Source organism: Nycticebus coucang, chromosome 7, assembly GCF_027406575.1.
Source record: "Nycticebus coucang isolate mNycCou1 chromosome 7, mNycCou1.pri, whole genome shotgun sequence".
NCBI classification, from domain to species: Eukaryota; Metazoa; Chordata; class Mammalia; order Primates; family Lorisidae; genus Nycticebus; species Nycticebus coucang.
In genome coordinates this window covers 92,977,476-92,998,346 of record NC_069786.1, presented here as the reverse complement: position 1 = coordinate 92,998,346, position 20,871 = coordinate 92,977,476, and the positions used below count along the sequence as shown (strand labels likewise).

The following is a 20,871-nucleotide window of genomic DNA, read 5'->3' as shown; positions in this document are numbered from 1 at the left end:
AAAATAATGACTTTTAAAGACTTAGTTCATGAGTCTGATGTTTGGTGATTTAGGCGGGGCTCTCCTGACAGTTCTTCTTGTCTCAACGGGGTCACTCTGTTGGTCACTCGTTCAGTTGAGTCAGCCAGCCCTCAGTTGGGTTGACTACTTTCATTAACCTTTAGCAATCTGACTCTGCTCCACTTGTCCCTCAAACTCGAGCAGGCTCACCTGGGTATGTTCTTATGACGTAGTAGAGACACACAAGCAAGCACAATTGTACAAAATTTCAAATCTTTGCTATGTGACATTAGCTAACATCTGATTGACCAATCCAGTCAGAGTGAGAGGACACCACCCAGCATGGTTACTGGATAAGTGAAATATTGGAGCAAGTAATGCAATTATCTACCAGGATATTTTGAGAGGACAGTTAATAATTATTACCATGCTAACAAGTGTAAACCAGGACTGTCCTGGACAATCTAAGAAGCCTAGTCACTCTTCACTTGTTTTATCAACAAATACTTAATTCTTAAGTGATGTAGTCTTTTCTATAAAAGCAACATTTTGTTTATATTAAAATTTTCCAAGGTAATTTGCTGAAGTATATTTCAAGCATAGAATTTATAATACTGAAAATAGTAAGTCAGTCTCACTTTCATCATTTTTCATGTTACTTATGACTTTGAAGTCTACTTGATGGCAAATAAAGTAATGCAGAACAACTAGTATTGTAGGGAAATAAAAATACAGTTATTTCACTACATAGAAGGCTGATTAAATTACAAAAATTAATTTTCAATTAGACATTTTGTCACTTGTGGAAACCACTGTTGTTTACATCCTTTTTGTTTGGATTTGCAACATAAAAACATTTAGTATAGTTAGATTAATATTATATCAATGAAGCTTTCTAGGTAAGTTTGCTTGTTTTTTTCTGTTTAGTTATGAAAGTAAAATTGAAACAACATGGGGTTGAATAAAGAGTAGAATTTCTCCCTTTTCCATAATTCCCTTCCTTAGTGTAATGGTTCTTTATAGTTTGGTGTGAATACTTCTCTTTCCAAACTTGTTTTTCTACATGTTTGCAAAGGAAAAGAGATGAGAGAGAGAGAGATATTAAAGATTAAAAAGAGCGTTTAAAAATTAGAATTGTATACTTCAGTATCAGGGGTTGGGGTAATATAGGAATAGAAAGATATGTTTATGGTTATAACCATAAGTTATTATAAGTGATTGCCAGTTTTCTCATTTTTGGTCGGATAGCAGGTTTCTTTTAGAAGTTTATATTATTAGAATATATAAATAAATTAATATATATATAGGAGCCTTGCAAGAACTATATGGATATCTGTGCATGCACATATGCACGTACACATCCATACACACTTCTGCAGGAGGTCTGTCAGGAAATTATCCAGCCTATTTTATACTATGAAAAATAGAGACACATATTGAAGAAGACACAAGACATGAGAAACATCGTACATAGGATAATGATGCCTCAGTCCCCTTCAAAGTAGGCACCTTGACTCCTCACCCAGTTCTCCCAGCATCTCTTCCACTGTTCAAAACACTCTACAAAATCCTTTGTTAGAATTCCCATCAGCTGCTTGGTGTTTTTCTGAATCTTATCCCTTTCGAATATGATTTTAGTTTTGGGAAAAGCCAGAAGTTGCTGGGCATCAAATCTGGGATATGCGGAAAACTGAGTCATCTGAATGATTTGATGTTTCACCAAAAAGCTCTGCACTAGTGGTGATGAATGGGCAGGCAGTTGTCGTGATGAAGCCGCCAATAGCCACTTGTCCATATCTGTGGTGTTCATTGCATTGCATGTTTCAACTAGTGAAGAACACGGAGTAGTACTCCTTATTAATTGTTTGGCCTGGAGCAGTGTACTCATGATGGACAACACCTTCACACCAAAACGCAGTTAACATGGTCCTGGTCTTGCTGCGACTTTGCCACACCTGGGCGTGGACAACCAGGCGACTTCCCTTGGAATGACTGGGCCTTTGTTCTGGATTGTGCCTGTACACCCACGATTCATCTCTGCTTATGACCTTCCTGAAGAAATCTCCTTCACTGTAGTGGTTTGAAGCAAGTCGTTAGCAAATGCAGCGCCGTGTTCCTTCTGCTCCGGGAGCAGAAGCCAGGAATGCATTTTGCCATGACATGTTTCATGCCAACATCCTGCATCAGAATCTCGTACATGGTAGTTTTTGGAATCCCTAGATCAGCTGCTAGTTCTCACACTGTCAGACGCCGATCCCTGTGGATAGCAGCCCTGTCCACATTCAACATTCTCAGCTGTTCTGCTTATTACAGGCCTTCCAGAATGGGCCTCACTTCTACAGATTCTCGGCCATCTTTGAGGTGTTAGTGCCAGACTTTACTGTGCCGCCCACATTGCATCATCACCGAAAGCCTTCTGAGTCATCTAAGGAATTTCTATGGAGGGATGGTGGAGCTTAACACAAAATCTGATGCCAATGCGCTGCTCCACTCACTCTGTCATTTTGAATGCGAGGCCACACAGTGCATATCCACCCAGTGGCCTCTACCACCTCACAGACCAGGACTGTGAAGCAGTCATTGTTCACGCACGCTCATTCCCGCCCACCCTCCTTGGCTACGAGGTTACATCCCTGTCTCGCTGACTGTTCTCATTATATGAACGGTGTCTGGATACTTTCTGGACAGACCTCAATATATGTGCCCACTCACACATAGAGATTTGTCCCTGAAGAACCAAATCACTCCAAGGCAAATTACTTTATTCACTCAACTATACACCTTCCCTGTATTTTTCTTACTTGATAACTAGGGCTATTTTCCCCAAAATAAATATACAGTTACTCCAATATGATTTATTTAAATGATTTGTCATTTCACTCCCCATTTGAACTGTAGCTTTTTCAATACTAAGTTTACTTATTTACTTGACTCTATTTCTGAACTCTTTCTGTTCAACTCCATCCCATATTCCTGGGCCAGAACAAGAATTGTCTAATTACTGCATCTGTTTAGTATACACTGATATTTGTCAGCGCTAGTCTCTGCCATCTATACCGCTGCAGGTGACCTAATTTTTATAGGCTAGAGGTGCACCACATGCAGATATCCGTACAGTAGGCCTACTTCCTTAAGCTGACCACCTCTGTACATTGCTCAGTTTGTTACAGTCCTTTGCGAGTTTACCTTACAAAGGTTCTACTGTGTCACATGCCCCAAAACGTTACTCTGAAAAAATAAATTATCTCACTTAGCTAGAATTGGTTTCTTTTTTCTTTTTCTTTCTTTCTGTCTTTTTTTTCTTTTTTGAGACAGGGTCTCACTATGTAACCCTCAGGAGAGTGCCGTGGTGTCACAGCTTACAGCAACCTCAAAGTCTTGTGCTTAAGCTATTCTTTTGCCTTAGCCTCCCAAGTAGCTGGGACTACAGGCGCCTGCCACAATGCCTGGCAATTTTTTTTTTTTTTGTAGTTGTCATTGTTGTGTAGTAGGCCTGGGCTGGGTTTGAACCCGCCAGCCCCAGTGTATGTGGCCAGGACCCTAACCACTGAGCTATAGGTGCCCAGCCTAGCATTGGCTTCTTATCTTTCAGGAATCCACAGCATTCCTCTCTGGTTGTCCATGGCTTTTTGTGTGTTGTTAAAGTATTTTCTTTATTTCCTGCAGTTTTAGAAAGATGTTTGGGACAAATGAGAAGTAAATTGTGCTGCACTGCCTTATGTTGAACCCAAAGTCTCAACTTCTAATTATGCAATGTATTTCCACAGGCTATTTTGTGACATGAGCTGTTCATTAAAACATACTGTCTTTAATTTTTGTTTTCTCTCAGGCTTATATTCAAAAAGTGGAGGCATCTGATATGATTGAACTGGAACAGAGATTAGTGGATTCCAAAAACTGCCTTGCTTTCCTTATTGAGTGTGCCAACTTTTCTCCAGCAGACATCAGGCTAAATAATAATGTTTTCCAGTGGTATGGAAGAATGGGAGAAATTTTTGAAGAACACAAGAAAATCGTTAAAGAGAAAACAGAACAGTATCAAGATGGTCTGAAGGTTTGTTCATAGATATTTTAAATTATTTTCATTTTCTGGAAATGTTTAACTTTTTTTACATGGCATTGTCAATGCCTTTATTTCATAGGCTACATATTTTAGTTTTCTCAAACTGTAAATTTAGTAGAAGACAGTACACATATCAAATCTTTTGTAATGCTTACTGTATGACTAAGGAGTAAGCAGTATGAGTTGATCACTGTGGGGTCATTTGATTTTTCAAGGTAATAGGAAGAAAACATTGGAATATATTGCCTTCCAGTGATCATTAATAAAAATAGTATTTTTCTAATACAGTATATAGTACTATTTTCAGTTTATTGTCTGAGTGTCAAAGCTCCCTTGGTGAAACGTGTCTTTATACCCCATAATCACTCAAACTCTCCTGAGCACTGTGCCAGAATCATGATGCTAATGTTCACTAACTGGTCTGACAAGCAGACGTGGTTTGTGTTTGCCTTTCTACCTGTCTAGTCCCATCACCTAACTCTTCCTACTCTTTCCTTGTGACTCTTCAGTAAGCCTGACAGCTCCGAGGTGTCTGCTGTCCTGCACCTGTCCTCTCCCGTACATTCTCCTGATTGCCCCGAGGATGCCCCTCCCACAGAGCCTGTCTATCTGGCATGTTCTATTTGCTTTCTCAGAGCCCTCTCAGGCAGGTCCCAGTGCTGTTTCTCTGCATATCTCCCCTGGACTGATTATCTGATCATTATGTTGCTCTTTTCAGTTCTATATCTCCCTTAAACTGCTTGAGAGAGAGCAGGATGTTTAATTTTTACCTTTTCTCCATTTATATCCCCCTGCCTAACACAGTGACTTACACACAGGAATGCTATGAGCACCCCATAGCTCCTCTCTGAGGAAGTGACTTCCTGTCTTCAGTCTTCTTTTACAGATGGAAGATTAAAGTTCCCAAAGATTAAGAGAGGTGTTCCTGGTCAGCCGGTAGAGTTGACCTTTGATAGCAAGCCTCATTCTTGTTCTACTGTACTAAGTGAACTAACTGGCACAATATGGTTTTGGAAGAACAAGTCATAAACTCTTTTTAAAAAACTCTTAATTTGGGTGGCGCCTGTGGCTCAGTGAGTAGGGCACCGGCCCCATATGCCGAGGGTGGTGGGTTCAAACCCAGCCCCAGCCAAACTGCAACAAAAAAAAAAAAAAAAAGAAAAGAAAAAAAAACTCTTCATTTTACACTGTAGTTTATACTTCGGTTTCACATTCAGGCCATTTCAAAAATTTTAAAAACCCACAGAAAACATCATAAATAGTAAATGATAAATGTGAGGATTATTGATACTTTGTTGTAAAGTACTGTGTACTGTTCCACAAACTACCCGTGATGTTGATGAATTTTTCCTCTCACTTTTTGTCCCCCTACTACGCCAGCTGATGTTGCAATATATTTTCTAGAAAAGTAGAGAAAAGAGGACAGAAATCAACCTACATAATCTATAAAATAGAAAATCTACTTTTGAATGACCTAGATTTGACTTTGAATATTTTATTCAGAACTATTTTTTAGAGTCATTTAATTTGAAATGCCCTGTGAATAACAATTTTGTAATAAGAGTTTCTCACTAAAAAACATACACACCTGTTTTACATCAGAACACTATAGTTTTAGCTTTCAAATCTAGATGTATTTGCCTTATTCATTTCTTGTGAAGAAAGCCATAGGACAAGAAAAGTCACCTTGGAATACCTTGTTTTAGTGTTGTTAAATGAAGTAATATCTGAGTATCAAAGGACAATTAAAGAAATTCAGGTTTTTCCTGGTTGCTTATATAAATGTCACAGATATCTCTATAGCCCTTAGAATGATTGAGTTTTCTTTTAATGGCATACTTGGTTATTATGAGATTTTTCAAGGGCTTATGAATCATTTGTTAGCCTAAAATCTTCATTATACTAAAGAATACCATTGTTTAACACCCATTTTATTCATTTTATTGGTTAGGACTTCTCATATAGTCTGAGTAAACTTTTTCTAATCTGTGAATTAAAGGAATCTTAATCCATTAATTTAAAATTTTAAAAATTCTGCATATTTTAGATCTCAGTCATCTTCCAGATCATCTCTTTCTTTATGTTTTGCCAGTGATGAAATATAATAATAACTTCAATAACTCTTCACAAATATTTGAATTTTTCTTGATGTCAAGGAATTTTAACTTTTGAAAATAGTAACAACAAATATTGCTTTTATTAGTTACGGTGTGAACGGTTTGCGGAGGAGTTGGAGAGTTATGCTAAACAGGCAGAAGAATTTTATTCATTTGGAGATCTTCAAGATGTACAACGGTACCTAAAAAAGGCTCAAACACTGAATGCAAAGTTGGATTTAGCAGCAGACAAGGTATAATTCAAAACTTCTTAAAAAGATAAATTAATTCAAATGAAAAAGCTTTGGCTTTATATTAGGTATTTACCTTTAAGAAATGGATTCTAATAAAACAGTTTGACTATATTTAATTAGGGAATAATACAAATGACACAAGTAGATTTTATAGGCATGCTTCAAGAAGGAGAGGTACTGCTGTTTCCTCTGATAATAATACATTTCAGAGGCCTTCCTGTATTATTTTAAAGACAGAGTTACATTGCAGTTTGCTTTTTAATTTTTTCTTTGCACTGTCTGATCGTTTGTATCATCATTCTACTATGAGAGTTGGGAATCCATATTTTTTTAGCAGAAGCAGGTGAATGATGGCACCTGGTTAAGGTTTAGTTTTTCATTCTTTCTGGAGGCCAGCTTAGATTTGATGCTTGTGTTTTTAAATTAGACCCATTGTTTTCTCTCACCAAGCCACTTTGTTCCCCATGCTGCTTTTTCAGAAATCAGCTTTTTAATTAGAAGACTCTGGGGGAGGGAAAGCTGCACCATTTGCCATATAAGATATTTAAAATTTTTAATTGTATTTTTTATAAAAAGGGGAAATATGAAAACACTATGATACACTACCATTTTTTCTTACACTGAAAGATTTTAATATCTTATAAGTTCAGGCAAATAAATGGTTTATAATAATCACAAATATATTAATAGACATTGAGAAAAGAGAAATAAACTGGGTTTTTTTCTAATGGAGGCCATTGAAATTTTAGGTAACTGTGTAATTAATATATCTAACTCATACTTTATGATTCTGTAGTTTTCTCTGAATTACCTATGTCTTCACATGTTTTCAGCCAAAATAAGAAGAAATTTATGATTTCCTTGCCTCTTCTTAATCTCTTCATATTCAAAACAGAGCTCCAATTGCATCTTCTATAAAGAAGCTTCTATAACTGCATTATTTCAACACTATCTCCCACCTCTGAGTGTTTGCATTTTATTGTATTTTCTATTCATTTTATTTTACATAGTCACTGAGACATCTCTTCTAGTGCTTTATATTATTTTTGTACAATTGCGATTTACATTTCCACCTATGTATGTCTTTTCTCCTGAGCTGGATTACTAACTCCTGGGCATTGGAACTTTGCAGCATTAACCTTTCTTTCTATTTTCTGCAGTACCTAACACAACACTATGTGTATTAAAAATACACAATTCTTATTAATTGATGAATGATGCTATATTCTCAGTATGTCTGTATGGGCAAAAACTTCTTTGTACATGGAAATTTATATTAATGATTTTAGCTAACTTAACCAGACATTGTTTTTTGGAAACAAATAAAAAAGAAATAAAAGAATACTCTTCTGGGCTCGGGGCCTGTGGCTCAAGCAGCTAAGGCACCAGTCACATACACCTGAGCTGGCAGGTTCATATCCAGCGCAGGCCCGCCAAACAACAATGACGGCTACAACCAAAAAATATCGAGGCGTTATGGCGGGTGTCTATAGTCCCAGCTACTTGGGAGGCTGAGGCAGGAGAATCGCTTGAGCCCGGGAGTTGGAGGTTGCTGTGAGCTGTGATGCCACAGCATTCTACTCAGGGTGACAGCTTGAGGCTCTGTCTCAAAAAAAAAAAAAATGCTATTCTGCCTTTAATGAAAAAGAAAAAAAGGAAATCCTGTCGTTTTCAACAACATGGATGAACTTGGACGGTATTGTGTTAAGTGCAATGTCCAGGCACAGAAAGACAAATACCATATGATCTCAGTGGAAACTTCAAGAAAGATCTTGTAGAAACAGAGAGTAGAATGGTGCCTATCACTGGATGGATGTGGGGAAGAGTGGGGGTTAGAGATGATGTCAAAGGCTAAACATTTCAGTTAGTTAGAGGAATAAATTTAGGGGAGCTATTGTACACCTTAGTGACTATAGCAAATAGCAATGTATTATATACTTAAAAATTGCTAAGAGAGGGTGGTGCCTGTAGCTCAAAGGAGTAGGGCACTGGCCTCATATGCCGGAGGTGGCAGGTTCAAACCCAGCCCCAGCCAAAAACTGCAAAAAAAAAAAATTGCTAAGAGAATAGACTTTGTAGTGTTCTCACTACAAAAATGAAGTATGTGAGGCAATGTGTATGTTAACTAGTTTGATTTACCCATTGCACAATGTGTACAGATCTCAAACCATCATATTGTGCACCATAAATATATGCACCTTTTTGCCAATTTTAAAGAAAATAAATAGGGAAAAGCAGTTATTGTTCAGTTTTTCTAGAATGAAGTTTAGGCTTAGTGAGGATTTGGGGGGTCACGTTTAAATAGATATTTTATTATTTTTTTATTATTGGGGATTCTTTGAGGGTACAAAGAATCAGGTTACACTGATTGTATTTGGTAAAATCCCTTTTATAATTGTGTCCCACCGCCAAAAGGTATGTCACATACCACATACCACATACCCACTCCTTCCCTCTTTCTGCTCTTCCTTCCTTCCCTTCCCTTCCTTCCTTCCCTCTCTCAGCTCCCCCCTCCTTCCCTTTCTCTGCTCTCCCCTTCTTCCACTAAACAGATATTTTAAAAACATAATTTTCAATGCCATTCACTTTCCAAACAACTAATATATTTAATACCTATCCTTTCAGATTGAACAGTTTAATGCAGAAGAAGAGGCATTTGGTTGGCTACCATCCATATATCCTCAACGTAAAAGAATCCAAGATGGTTTGAATCCTTACCTTCGTCTCTATGAAACTGCTGTTGAATTTAGCAACAAATATAGAGCATGGACAGAAGGACCATATCACAAGGTGAATCCAGACCAACTAGAAGCAGACGTTGGAAATTACTGGAGAGGACTATATAAGCTGGAGAAAACATTTCATGATTCTCCAAATGCATTGGCAATGACAAAAAAAGTAAGATCAAAGGTAGAAGACTTCAAGCAGCACATTCCTCTCATTCAAGTGGTCTGTAATCCTGGCTTGCGCCCCAGGCACTGGGAGGCCATGTCTGCCATTGTTGGTTTCCCCTTGCAGCCCGCAGATGACTCCACTGTCTTCTCATTTTTAGACATGAATCTGGACCCATTTTTAGACAGATTTGAAGGTATTAGTGAAGCAGCTAGCAAAGAATATTCTCTTGAGAAGGCCCTGGAGAAGATGATTACTGAATGGGATGTGATGGAATTTGTCATTCATCCTTACAGAGAAACTGGGACGTGTATTTTGTCATCAGTTGATGAAATTCAGATGTTGTTGGATGATCATATTATTAAAACACAAACCATGCGAGGATCTCCTTTTATTAAGCCCTATGAAAAACAAATGAGGTAAAATGATATTTGTATCACATTGTTACCCAAATCACTGGTATTTAATGTAAGGTTCTTTTGAATATTGCTAATCCATTTCTACTTAAGATTTTTAAAGTTGTTTTGTAAGAAGTAGTAACCTTCATTGCTTTTAGAAGAGCACTGATCCTTTGCTATCATCTCAATGGTTTGTTAACGTCTATGTTCATAACAAAGGCAGTAAACAATTAATATCCAGATACTCATTTTTATTGCTTACAATTTGAACTTATTTTTTGACTTTCAAAAATAATTTTGTATGTGCGCACATAGCTTATGGAATGTATAAACTCTAAAACTGAAGATAATGCTTTTAAAATATACTAGTTTATTGTAGATAATCCTGAAACATTTATTATAATTTTTATTCACATGCATGAAATGCATAATAAGTTAAAAAGACTAGAACTGTAACTTTAGCCTGGAGCTTTAAGCATCATAAACAACCAATTAAATTAAAGCCTTATTTGTTTGTCAATGTCTTAGTTTTATAATTTGTATTAGTTCGGTTTCATTTTATCTTAAAAAACAGAGAATGTCTACATTAGACTGCTGATGTCAGTGTGAATTTGCATGGCAAGGGAACGCTGACTGCGTGGTAGCGTCTGCCTCTGGTTACTGATACGTCATCGTAAACTTGGGCACACTCTGACTGCAATTCATTGTCTTTGGTTGTTCTGCTTCTTGCCAGTTTGCTCCAGTGTGCACATCAAAGAATTATTTTTGTACTACTGTGGAAATGGTGTATCTGGAGTCTTTTTAAAGGACTTATCCATGCTATCCCTAGTGAGTGGGAAATTTTATGCATGAGACAGGTATTAGAGAAGGAGAGAGGAGTACCAGAGGAAAGCAGGGGCATTTGTGTCTTCTTGAGCAAAGAGGTTAAACAAAGTCATTAATAAATACTGAGTGAAAAATATGTCAGAGCATTTGAAAATTCCTGGTGACTTGGAGAACTCTTACTAACATTTCTTTGTTTTAAAGATCTAAAATTATAGCTCACCACATATAAATGATGAGTAATATTATAAAATTCTAAGTTCTGTTGCTATTAATAAATCATTCTTCTTTATGGGTGTTATCTCTGATGTCAGAGTAGTTACAGATGTCTGGGTTCAATCTTATCTCTATTGTTAGTTAACTGGCTAAACTTCAACCTGGCTCTTATCTTTATGTGCCTTAGTCTCCTGATTGATAAATAGATATCCTAATGGACCCTACCTCATAAGTCGAAAACATGCCTTTAACTTTTGACTCCCCCAAAAGTTAATAGCCTATTGTTAATCAGAAAGCTTATCAATAACATGAACAATCAACAAAATGTATTTTGTATATGATATATATTTTATGTATAGTGTATTCTTATAATAAAGCAAATAGAGAAAAGAAAATATTATTAAGAACATCATAAAGGAGAGAAAATATATTTATCATTCATTAAGTGGAAGTGAATCATTATAAAAATCTTTATCCTTGACATCTTCACACTGAGTAGGCTGAGGAAGAAGAGGAGATATTGGTCTTGCTGTCTCAGGTGTGGCAAAGGCAGGTAGAGGAGGTGGACGGGAGGCAGAAGAGGTGGGCACTCTGTGTAACTTTTTTTGTAAAAAGGTTTTTCAAAAGTTTGTGCATAAGTATATTCAAACCTGTATTGTTCAAGGGTCAAATGCATTTTATTCTAGAAATAAAGCCATTTTGGCTTCAAATTATGAGAGAAAAGGATGTTAAAGGAAAGCAGTCTGGATGTAACTACTTTTCCTCCAAAGCTCAGAGTAAACTTCATTGGGACTATCTTTACTGTCTCCAGAATCTCATTTTGTACCCTCTAGCCATGGAACTAGATCACAGAAAGGTTTATTGTTATGTCATATACAGAAACCAGCCCATTTATAGATTGACACATCTTAATATATGTACCTTTATAAGCATATATGTTATATCATTACTTAAAACAGATTTTTGGGGTGGCGCCTGGGTGCCGGCCCCATATGCCAGAGGTGGTGGGTTCAAAACTCAGCCCCAGCCAAAAACTGCAGAAAAAAACAAACAAACAAAAAATAAAAATAAAAAACAGATTTTTGTAGAAAAAATAGTAATTTATCTTTTTAAAGTAATTTATCTTTGAATGAAATTATATGAAAGGAAATGTGGAGATTGGAAAAACAACAGTGTATATTGACAGTGTAATTGTGATTTTGAATTTTACCCTCTGAATCATTGCTTTTTGCTGTAAGTAAAAACCCATCTGTGTTTTACTCCTCAGAGAATGGGAAGGCAAGCTGCTACTGCTTCAGGAGATTCTAGATGAATGGCTCAAGGTCCAAGCCACGTGGCTGTATCTGGAGCCCATTTTCAGCTCTCCAGATATTATGTCTCAGATGCCAGAGGAAGGCAGAAGATTTACAGCTGTGGATAAAACGTGGAGAGATATAATGAAAAGTGTCACACAAGTAGGTAAAAATTTCTAAAACTGTGATTATTTGGTTGAGGTGACATGATTTTTGTTTTCCAAAATCCATATGAGCCATTATTGTTTTTAATAAACCATTATCTATATTTTCCTCACATACATTCATTCTCTTTTTAGCTCTTATTTCAGAATGTCAGGAGCAATAAATATCAAAAACAAAAATATAAAAAAAATAAAAAGAAAATACCAAAAGCAAAAAATTTTGCCCTGATTTTTCCTTAAGGTCCAAATTGCATTATTTAATGACCTTTGGTTCTATTAATGGCTCTTCACTTGGTGATCTAGTAGTGTTATGCCCAGGAGTCTCTCAAAGACCACACACCACCAGACAAGTCAAATTTAAAGAGAAGTCCTTTTATTGAAGAGCCTGCCGGCGACTGCCTCAGGGTCCTAACATGGGGTTTCTGAGAGCAGCCCCAGTTGTCTGTAGCTCTGGGCAAAACTTTTCTAGGGGGGCAAGCAAGCATTATTACAGAAGTGAAAACGGTTAAAGGGGTAGGGGAATCACGAGGGTAGTGCGGTTAGTCATTTTACACAATGCTATGATCATGAAAGTGATTAGTGATTTTTCTTCCTTACAAAATAGGTACAAACCATAATGTCCTGGGGGTGGGGGAATGCAGGGAGGGGAACTTACAGGTAAGGGTCATAAAAGGACATGATCATAAAAAGCTATAATCACTAGGACCACAATCACAAGCAAATGCATTTACAATTATAAATGGGAGGGCAAACAAGAGGAACTCGTTGAAAGTAAAAGGGAGTAAATAGTAAAATGGAGTCAAGCTTGTTCTTTTAACATTTCAGTATCATATACAGATGGTATGAAGACCACCTTAACATAATCATGAGGGTTATTGTCACAAGAGTAGTTAGTGACTTTCTACATAATACTAATAATTCTAACAGTTCTAACCAGGTACACTTAAAATACCATGCAATGGGCGGGGAGGCAAGTGGAACTTTTTTTAAAAAAAGCAATAAAATGTAACAAAACAACAAAATTGAGTCAGGCCCACTTTGCCTTCCCACTGATTCTCAGGAATAAGAGTTACAACAAAATGGAGTTAGGCCTGCTTTTCTTTCACCCTGACAGTTGGAGGACACCTAAGGAGGTGCTTGCTGTCTCCATCTGTTCTATGTGTTGCAAACACCACTGGTAGAAACACATCAACATGCCAACCACTCAATCAACACGTTTCTGTAGTAGGGACCTAAAATAAAGATGAGTTGCAAAGATAAATGAATCTAAAGAGTCCAATAAATATAAACAAAATGTAGTGAAGAAATAAAAAAGCATACAAATACTATGGAGAATTTAGAAATTAAGTTAAGGAAGGAATTTTATTAAAACCAGTAACACTTAAAAAAGTATGGGTTTTGTTCATTTCAGAAGACATTACTTACTGCCTATAAAGCATAGATTGTGTTTCATTAAAGTTAAAATTAAAATAGAAAAAATGTCACTAAATTATATCATTTCCAATGTATTCAATATTAACATGAAACCAGTAGATAAAAAAATACACATCAACACAAGAGAAAAACATAATTAAACTCAAGTGATGGGGAGAGGGAAGAGTGTGGGAGGACAGGGAGGAGAGAGGGGAATGGTGTGCTCTCAGCTAACAGGGGCGATGTAAGGCTATGTGGTGTAGTGTGCACACTGGGTGAGGGGCACAACTACAATTTGGATTCTACCTAACAAATGCAAACAATGTAAGTAATCATCTGTACTTTCATATTAATCTGAAATTTAAAAATACACTATATCACTAAGCGAATGGAAACTTACGCATTGGTATTTTGATAAAATATACTGTAAGATAGGATGAATATTATCTTAAAATTTTTCTGCCCTGAACTAGAAATATGCATATCATTACATAGTATTATTTAAACTTTGAATGTTGTTACTATAATCCTAAATACTGATAATACTGTACTGACATCAACTATTTGATATGAGTGGAAAATACTCAGAAAAATAGCCATGGGTTTAATTATTTAATGTTTACCTCATTTTAGGTAATACTTGAAACAAATTTCTGTATAAACCAAACTTTTATAAAATTGATCACACCAGAATTGATTCCATATTTAAAGAACCTGTTAGTGACTCACTTTCTAACATAATCATAACTTGTTAATTTATTATATAAATTTAGTTTTCATGAGTAGTTCCTTACAACAGTGCAAAATCCTTGAATCACGTATACATTTTCATGTGGAAAGAATGAAGTAGAATTTTCTTGTTGTCCATAAAAGCGAAAAAAAGATGCTTCTATTCTTTTTTTGTAATTAAAAAAAAATTCTTTGCCAAATATTTAATCAAAATTACTCTTCAAAATCTCATATTGGCCAGGAATTTTGTAGATATTTCAATGTCTGAGAAAAGGCATCCATTCTAGACCCTAGTAAATAAAGGAGGCAGATTTTTGTTTCTATAAAACTGCTAAATTAAAAGTAAACAGACAAAAATATTCCAATTACTTGCCCTTATTCATAAATAAGCAGGTATATATTTTTCAAGGGGTGGTGGCAGTGACTCTTTATTTACTTGGCTGCTAGATTATCCTTCTCGTTTGCTTTGCATTTTCTCTTTCTCAATATGTTAGTATCAGGATGGCTTTTATTCATATTCTCAAAAGCTTTGAAAATATGAAATAAACCTAAACTCATATTCTCTCAGGAAGTCTAATGTGATAATCCATGTAGTAGAGGCCCCGGGATTAACTTCAGAGTACAAAAGGTTATCACTTTCATTCTTAGGGATTCCTTAAAAAGTTTCTTTTGGAGATGAACGGAAGTTAAAAATAGGATGTAAATGCTATTGTTAATATAATTGGCTTGAGATGTCTTGGTTCCTAGAGGTATAAACGTGAAATAATTTTATGTTTTTGTGCCTGCTAGCAGCTATGCTGGGCCAAAGCCTCTTTCTTGTTGGAAGAGCCTCCCTTATCGACCCTTCAGGCTAATTCCAGAATTTTTAGTCACTTTTCATTAGTAAGGTAGTTTTATCTGTGAAGATGTGGCTGGACCTGTTTCAAAACTTCGATCTCATGTTTCTCTCTGAGCTCTTCTCCTCCCCACAATGCAGATAAACCTGAGGGTCCAGGGTCAGGAGATATGAGGACTATTCTCCATGGTATTTCTCTCCTTCCTGCACTTACCATCTAGTGTTGGGACAAGGAAAGGTGAAGAGGAGGGAGGGAGGGATGCCCAGGGAGAGAGAAAGGCAGACCAAAACGGAGAGAGCACGTGAGAGTAAAAGAAATTTTCTGATGTAACTGATGCTGTAAAATAGACTGTTCTCTTTGTTGGTGGTCAGTGATGCCCAGGCACTGTGCCTTTACTGGTGGTCATCACAACTGGTGCAGCTTTTTAACCACTGTGGGCAAGTGATGTGCACAGATTGACTCAGTGCAGGTGAGAAGCTCACCCAGCTCTGGCTGCTGAAGGACATCATCCTGAGAATCTCCCTAGGTTTTTTCATCCTTTGGGAGATTTGTATACATCTCCAAGTTGGCCTTCTAATAGTGGCTTTGCCACATGTTCCTAATGTATCTCTATGCCCCATACTTAGCAATATTTCACAAAACTGTAGCCTTTAATTGCATCTGCCTACTATAGCCCAAAGGTGAAGTCTATAGAAAGGCGGGATACATTGTCAGTACCTCTTAGTTACTTTGAGCACACAGTTCTTGTCCCTCTTCTCCTGGCTGTCCCGCTGCACCATGTTCTCCCAGGGTTCTCTCTCCACTCTTGTAGCACTGGAGCAGGTCAGCACATGTGGTAACTGGGCAGATGTCCAGCTGGGGAAGATGATGTCAGCCTCCTCCCTTTTCAGGCAGGTGAAAACTTTACTAGGCACTCTCTTGGGCCCCCTTCCTAAGATTCAGGGGATGAGAACTGCCCAGGTAGTAACTTCTAGAAGATCAGTTCCAGTGTTTTAGGAGTTTTTCCTCTTTCCCCAGGCCTTCCAATGATTTTATAATCACTTCATTGCCTGTGTTAAATCCCTTCTTGCTTAATATGCGTAGAGGAATTCTGCTCTGAATTCAAATAAATATTCTAAAACCTCAAGGATGGAGATCTGGGATTGTCTATGACCCACTTGGGCTTCAGGGAGGTGAAGATCTACTTGTCATTTGAACCAAGCCTGGTTGTGCCCTGCATGCAGTGCAAACTCACTTAAATCATGGCTTTCAGTCTTCTGGAATGAATAGTTTTATTTTACAGGCAAGTGTTTGGTGAACCAAGTAGCTTCTTGAGTAGGTGATACTGGTAAGAATGTGAAATACAATGAATGTGAGATAGGCTGAATTCTTTCAAAAACACTGCAGAAATTTAAAAAATGGTATAATATAGAGTTTTAAATTTTTTGCTGAAGATGTGGTCAAAGGAAAAAAGACCTTCTCTGATGGTCCTCAAAGAGTCTTTTATTTCTCAGAGATACAAGTTTGATATAGCCAAAAATAAATTAACTTGATGTGATTCAGTGAGTTACCACATTTCAACATTATAATAATTCACAGCTTTTCTAGATCTTTTATGTGAAAGGTAATTTACTCATTGGGAAAGAGTGGCTGCAGAGAACTGGAAATGGGGATTTTGGGAAAATATGATTAACTGTTTACATACCCTGACTCTAAAATTCTACTGAGCCTCCCTTTCCAGAAGGCTTGGCAAAAGTTCGCAGAACCATGAGTGGCAATGTATTGTAATGGTGCTTGTCTAGTAAGGAAAGAACTTAACTGAATGTGGTCAAATGTGTTGTTACTTACCAGAAGTCTTGTTTCCATGTGCTAGTTAAGGAATTGTGGTTCCATTTATTTGCTTTGTTGACCAAAACCTGGCTTCCTTGGTGGCCCAGCTCAATAATATTGAAATGATAGAATATGTGATTTTAAGAAATAAGAGACTGGATTCTTATGGATGTTTATACAAAATGTGCTTACACCTTCTAGAAGTGGAAATTACAACCCACTTAGGATTGGCCTTAGAGAACAGTAGGAAGGGGATCCTTCTAGTGGGCTTAACTTCAATGAGTATATTACTTTTTTTTTTTAACCTTGCTTGGAAAGAGTGCTTGCTGTCAGAAGTGTGCATTTACATTGATCATGATTAGTAGCAGAAACTATTTCTGCATAATCAAGGACTTAGAAACAAGTTTGAAGGATGGGTAACAAGGAAGTCAGGAGAAGAGGTCTACAAGAGATTACAGAATAGACTCACGTGTGAACATGTTTGTGTTCTGTGTGCATGTGCTGAATAAAAGGTACCACTACAAAAGAGGCACCTAGTTATATGGTTGACCAGTTGACCTATTTTGTAAATGTCAATTAGCATATACCAATATTTGCACAGTGAGCTATGAAATAGAATAATCATGTGATATATTGTCCAAACTGGAGAATATTTGAGAGTTAAAGCAATTAATAATTAATCCAGGAAAGCAAGCATAAACCAGAACTCTCCTAGTCTCACTGGGATATGCAGTATGGTCATTTCAGCTATAAATGGAGAAATCATGATGGCAGGGATGGGAACTATGGAAAGATTTACCATCACAGGCTACTCCTTACCAACACTCCTGGGTGCTCAAGCTGCCAACAGCAGAAATTAACATACTGCTTCTGTTACAGCACCATACCTGGAAGGACCAGGCAGTCATTAAGAGGGAATTAAATACTACATTGGCCCTCTTTCAGTATGGAAGCAAGCAATGATTTTTCTGCACAAGATGGATTTTTCTTTTCCTACCCCAAGCTTCTGCCTACTCTGGTTGTTCATTGACTTGTTGAATAACTTGTTTGTTGTCACAGTTTCCCCACAACATTGCTTCTGCTAAGGAACTCAGTGAAGCAGTTGCCTAACACTCATGAGATTTATAGTTCCTTCTATGAGGGCTGACCTTATAAAAAGTGAAATAACTCCTATAGAAGATTCATTTGCTGTCCCTGAGGGAAGATAACAGTTTGTAAGTTTGGGGTGCAGTTCTGGTATATAAATGGCATTTGTTCTCCACCAGCTCCAAGTATATGGTTGCACCTATAGGCAGAGTACGTGGTTCTGAGAATTAAGGTGTGAACATAGGAGTGATACATCTCACCAATTTATCAAATAAGCTTTTAACCACAATTTTGCTTCTCATTTTTTGGCTTTTCTAGTTGAAATCACGTAAAGATTATCTTAACTAGATTAACTCATCTTAGTATCCAAGGGAGAATGCCTCTGTGTGGGGACATATCAATGGTTTCATTAAATGGGAAGTTCTTGATGTGCTCCCTTTACTCTTATAGGTTTGTGTTCATAACTTTTCTTTCTATTTTTTTTAATTTATTTATTTTTATTTTAAAATCATAGTGTGTACATTAAGATGCACTGTAGATGTGGCCCCACCCATTACCCTCCCTCCACCAAAACCTCCCCCCTCCATTCCCCTTCCTTGGCCCTTTCCCCATAGTCTTGTGCTATAGTTGGGTTATAGCCTTCATATGAGAGCTATAATTTAGCTTCATAGTAGAGCTGAGTACATTGGATACTTTTTCTTCCATTCCTGAGACACTTTGCTAAGAAGAATATGTTCCAGCTCCATCTATGTAAACATGAAAGAGATAAAGTCTCCATCTTTCTTTAAGGCTGCATAATATTCCATGGTATACATGTACCACAATTTGCTAGTCCATTCGTGGGTCGATGGGCACTTGGGCTTCTTCCAGGACTTAGCAATTATGAATTGGGCTGCAATAAACATTCTGGTACAGATGTCTTTGTTATATTGTGACTTTTGGTGTTCTGGGTATAAACCTAGTAAAAGAATCATAGGATCGAATGGCAGGTCTATTTTTAGGTCTCTAAGTATTCTCCAAACATCCTTCCAGAAGGAACGTATTAGTGTGCATTCCCACCATCAATGTAGAAGTGTGCCCTTTTCTCCACATCCACGCCAACATCTCTGGTTTTGGGATTTTGTTATGTGGGCTACTCTTACTGGGGTTAGGTGATATCTCAAAGTAGTTTTGATTTGCGTTTCTCTGATGATTAAGAATGATGAGCTTTATTTCATGTGTTTGTATATTGTGCATCTGTCTTCTTTAGAGAAGTTTCTCTTCAAGTCCCTTGCCCACGCTGAGATGGAGTCACATGTTCTTTTCTTGCTAATACATTTGAGTTCTCTGTGGATTCTGGTTATAAGACCTTTATCGGAGGTATAACCTGCAAATATTTTCTCCCATTCTGAGGGCTGTCTGCTTGCTTTACTTACTATGTTCTTGGCTGTGCAGAAGCTTTTTAGTTTGATCAGGTCCCAGTAGTGTATTTTTGATACTGCTTCAATTGCCTGGGGAGTCCTCCTCATAAAATATTCACCCAGGCCGATTCCTTCAAGAGTTTTTCCTGCACTTTCTTCAAGTATTTTTATAGTTTCGTGTCTTAAGTTTAAATCTTTTATCCAATGAGAGTCTATCTCAGTTAATGGTGAAAGGTGTAGATCCAGTTTCAATCTTCTACAGGTTGCCAGCCAGTTCACCCAGCACCATTTGTTAAATATGGAATCTTTTCCCCACTGGATGTTTTTAATTCGCTTGTCAAAAATCAAATAACGGTAAGTAGCTGGATTCATCTCTTGGTTCTCTATTCTGTTCCAGACATCTACTTCTCTGCTTTTGTGCCAGTACCATGCTGTTTTGATCACTATCGATTTATAGTACAGTTTCAAGTCTGGTAGCGTGATTCCTCCTGCTTTGTTTTTATTGCTGAGTAATGATTTGGCTATTCGAGATTTTTTCTGATTCCATATAAAACGAAGTATTATTTTTTCAAGATCTTTGAAATATGACAATGGAGCTTTAATAGGAATTGCATTAAAATTATATATTGCTTTGGGTAGTATGGACATTTTAACAATGTTGATTCCTCCCAGCCATGAGCATGGTATATTTTAACATTTGTTAACATCTTCAGCTATTTCTTTTCTTAAAGTTTCATAGGTCTCTTTGTAGAGATCTTTCACATCCTTTGTTAGGTATACTCCCAAATATTTCATCTTCCTGGCACTACTGTGAAAGAAATAGAGTCTTTGACTGTTTTTTCAGCTTGGTTATTGTTGGTATATATAAAGGCTACAGATTTATGGGTGTTGATTTTGTAGCCTGAGACATTGCTGTATTCCTTGATCACTTCTAAAAGTTTTGTAGTAGAGTCCCTAGTGTTTTCCAGATATATGATCATATCATCTGCGAAGAGTGAAAGTTTGATCTCTTCTGACCCTATGTGGATCCCTTGATCATCTTTTCTTCCCTAATTGCAATGGCTAAAACTTCCATTACAATGTTAAAGAGCAATGGAGACAATGGGCAACCTTGCCTAGTTCCTGATCTAAGTGGAAATGATTTCAATTTAACTCCATTCAATACGATATTGGCTGTGGGTTTGCTGTAGATGCCCTCTATTAGTTTAAGAAATGTCCCTTCTATACCAATTTTCTTAAGTGTTCTGATCATGAAGGGATGCTGGATATTATCAAAAGCTTTTTCTGCATCAATTGAAAGAATCATATGGTCCTTATTTTTTACATTGTTTATGTGTTGAATTACGTTTATAGATTTACGCATGTTGAACCAGCCTTGAGACCCTGGGATAAATTCCACTT

General features: G+C 37.0%; 1 protein-coding gene across 1 annotated transcript in view; it reads left to right on the top strand.

Annotated features, from left to right (window-relative positions):
• Positions 1-20,871, top strand: part of DNAH7 (dynein axonemal heavy chain 7) — a 324,659-nt gene that overhangs the window by 79,333 nt on the left and 224,455 nt on the right. The window contains exons 16-19 of the mRNA XM_053597477.1: positions 3,830-4,054; positions 6,267-6,413; positions 9,039-9,724; positions 12,009-12,195. Coding sequence (XP_053453452.1) covers positions 3,830-4,054; positions 6,267-6,413; positions 9,039-9,724; positions 12,009-12,195 — 1,245 coding nt within the window. The remainder of the gene's footprint in view (positions 1-3,829; positions 4,055-6,266; positions 6,414-9,038; positions 9,725-12,008; positions 12,196-20,871) is intronic.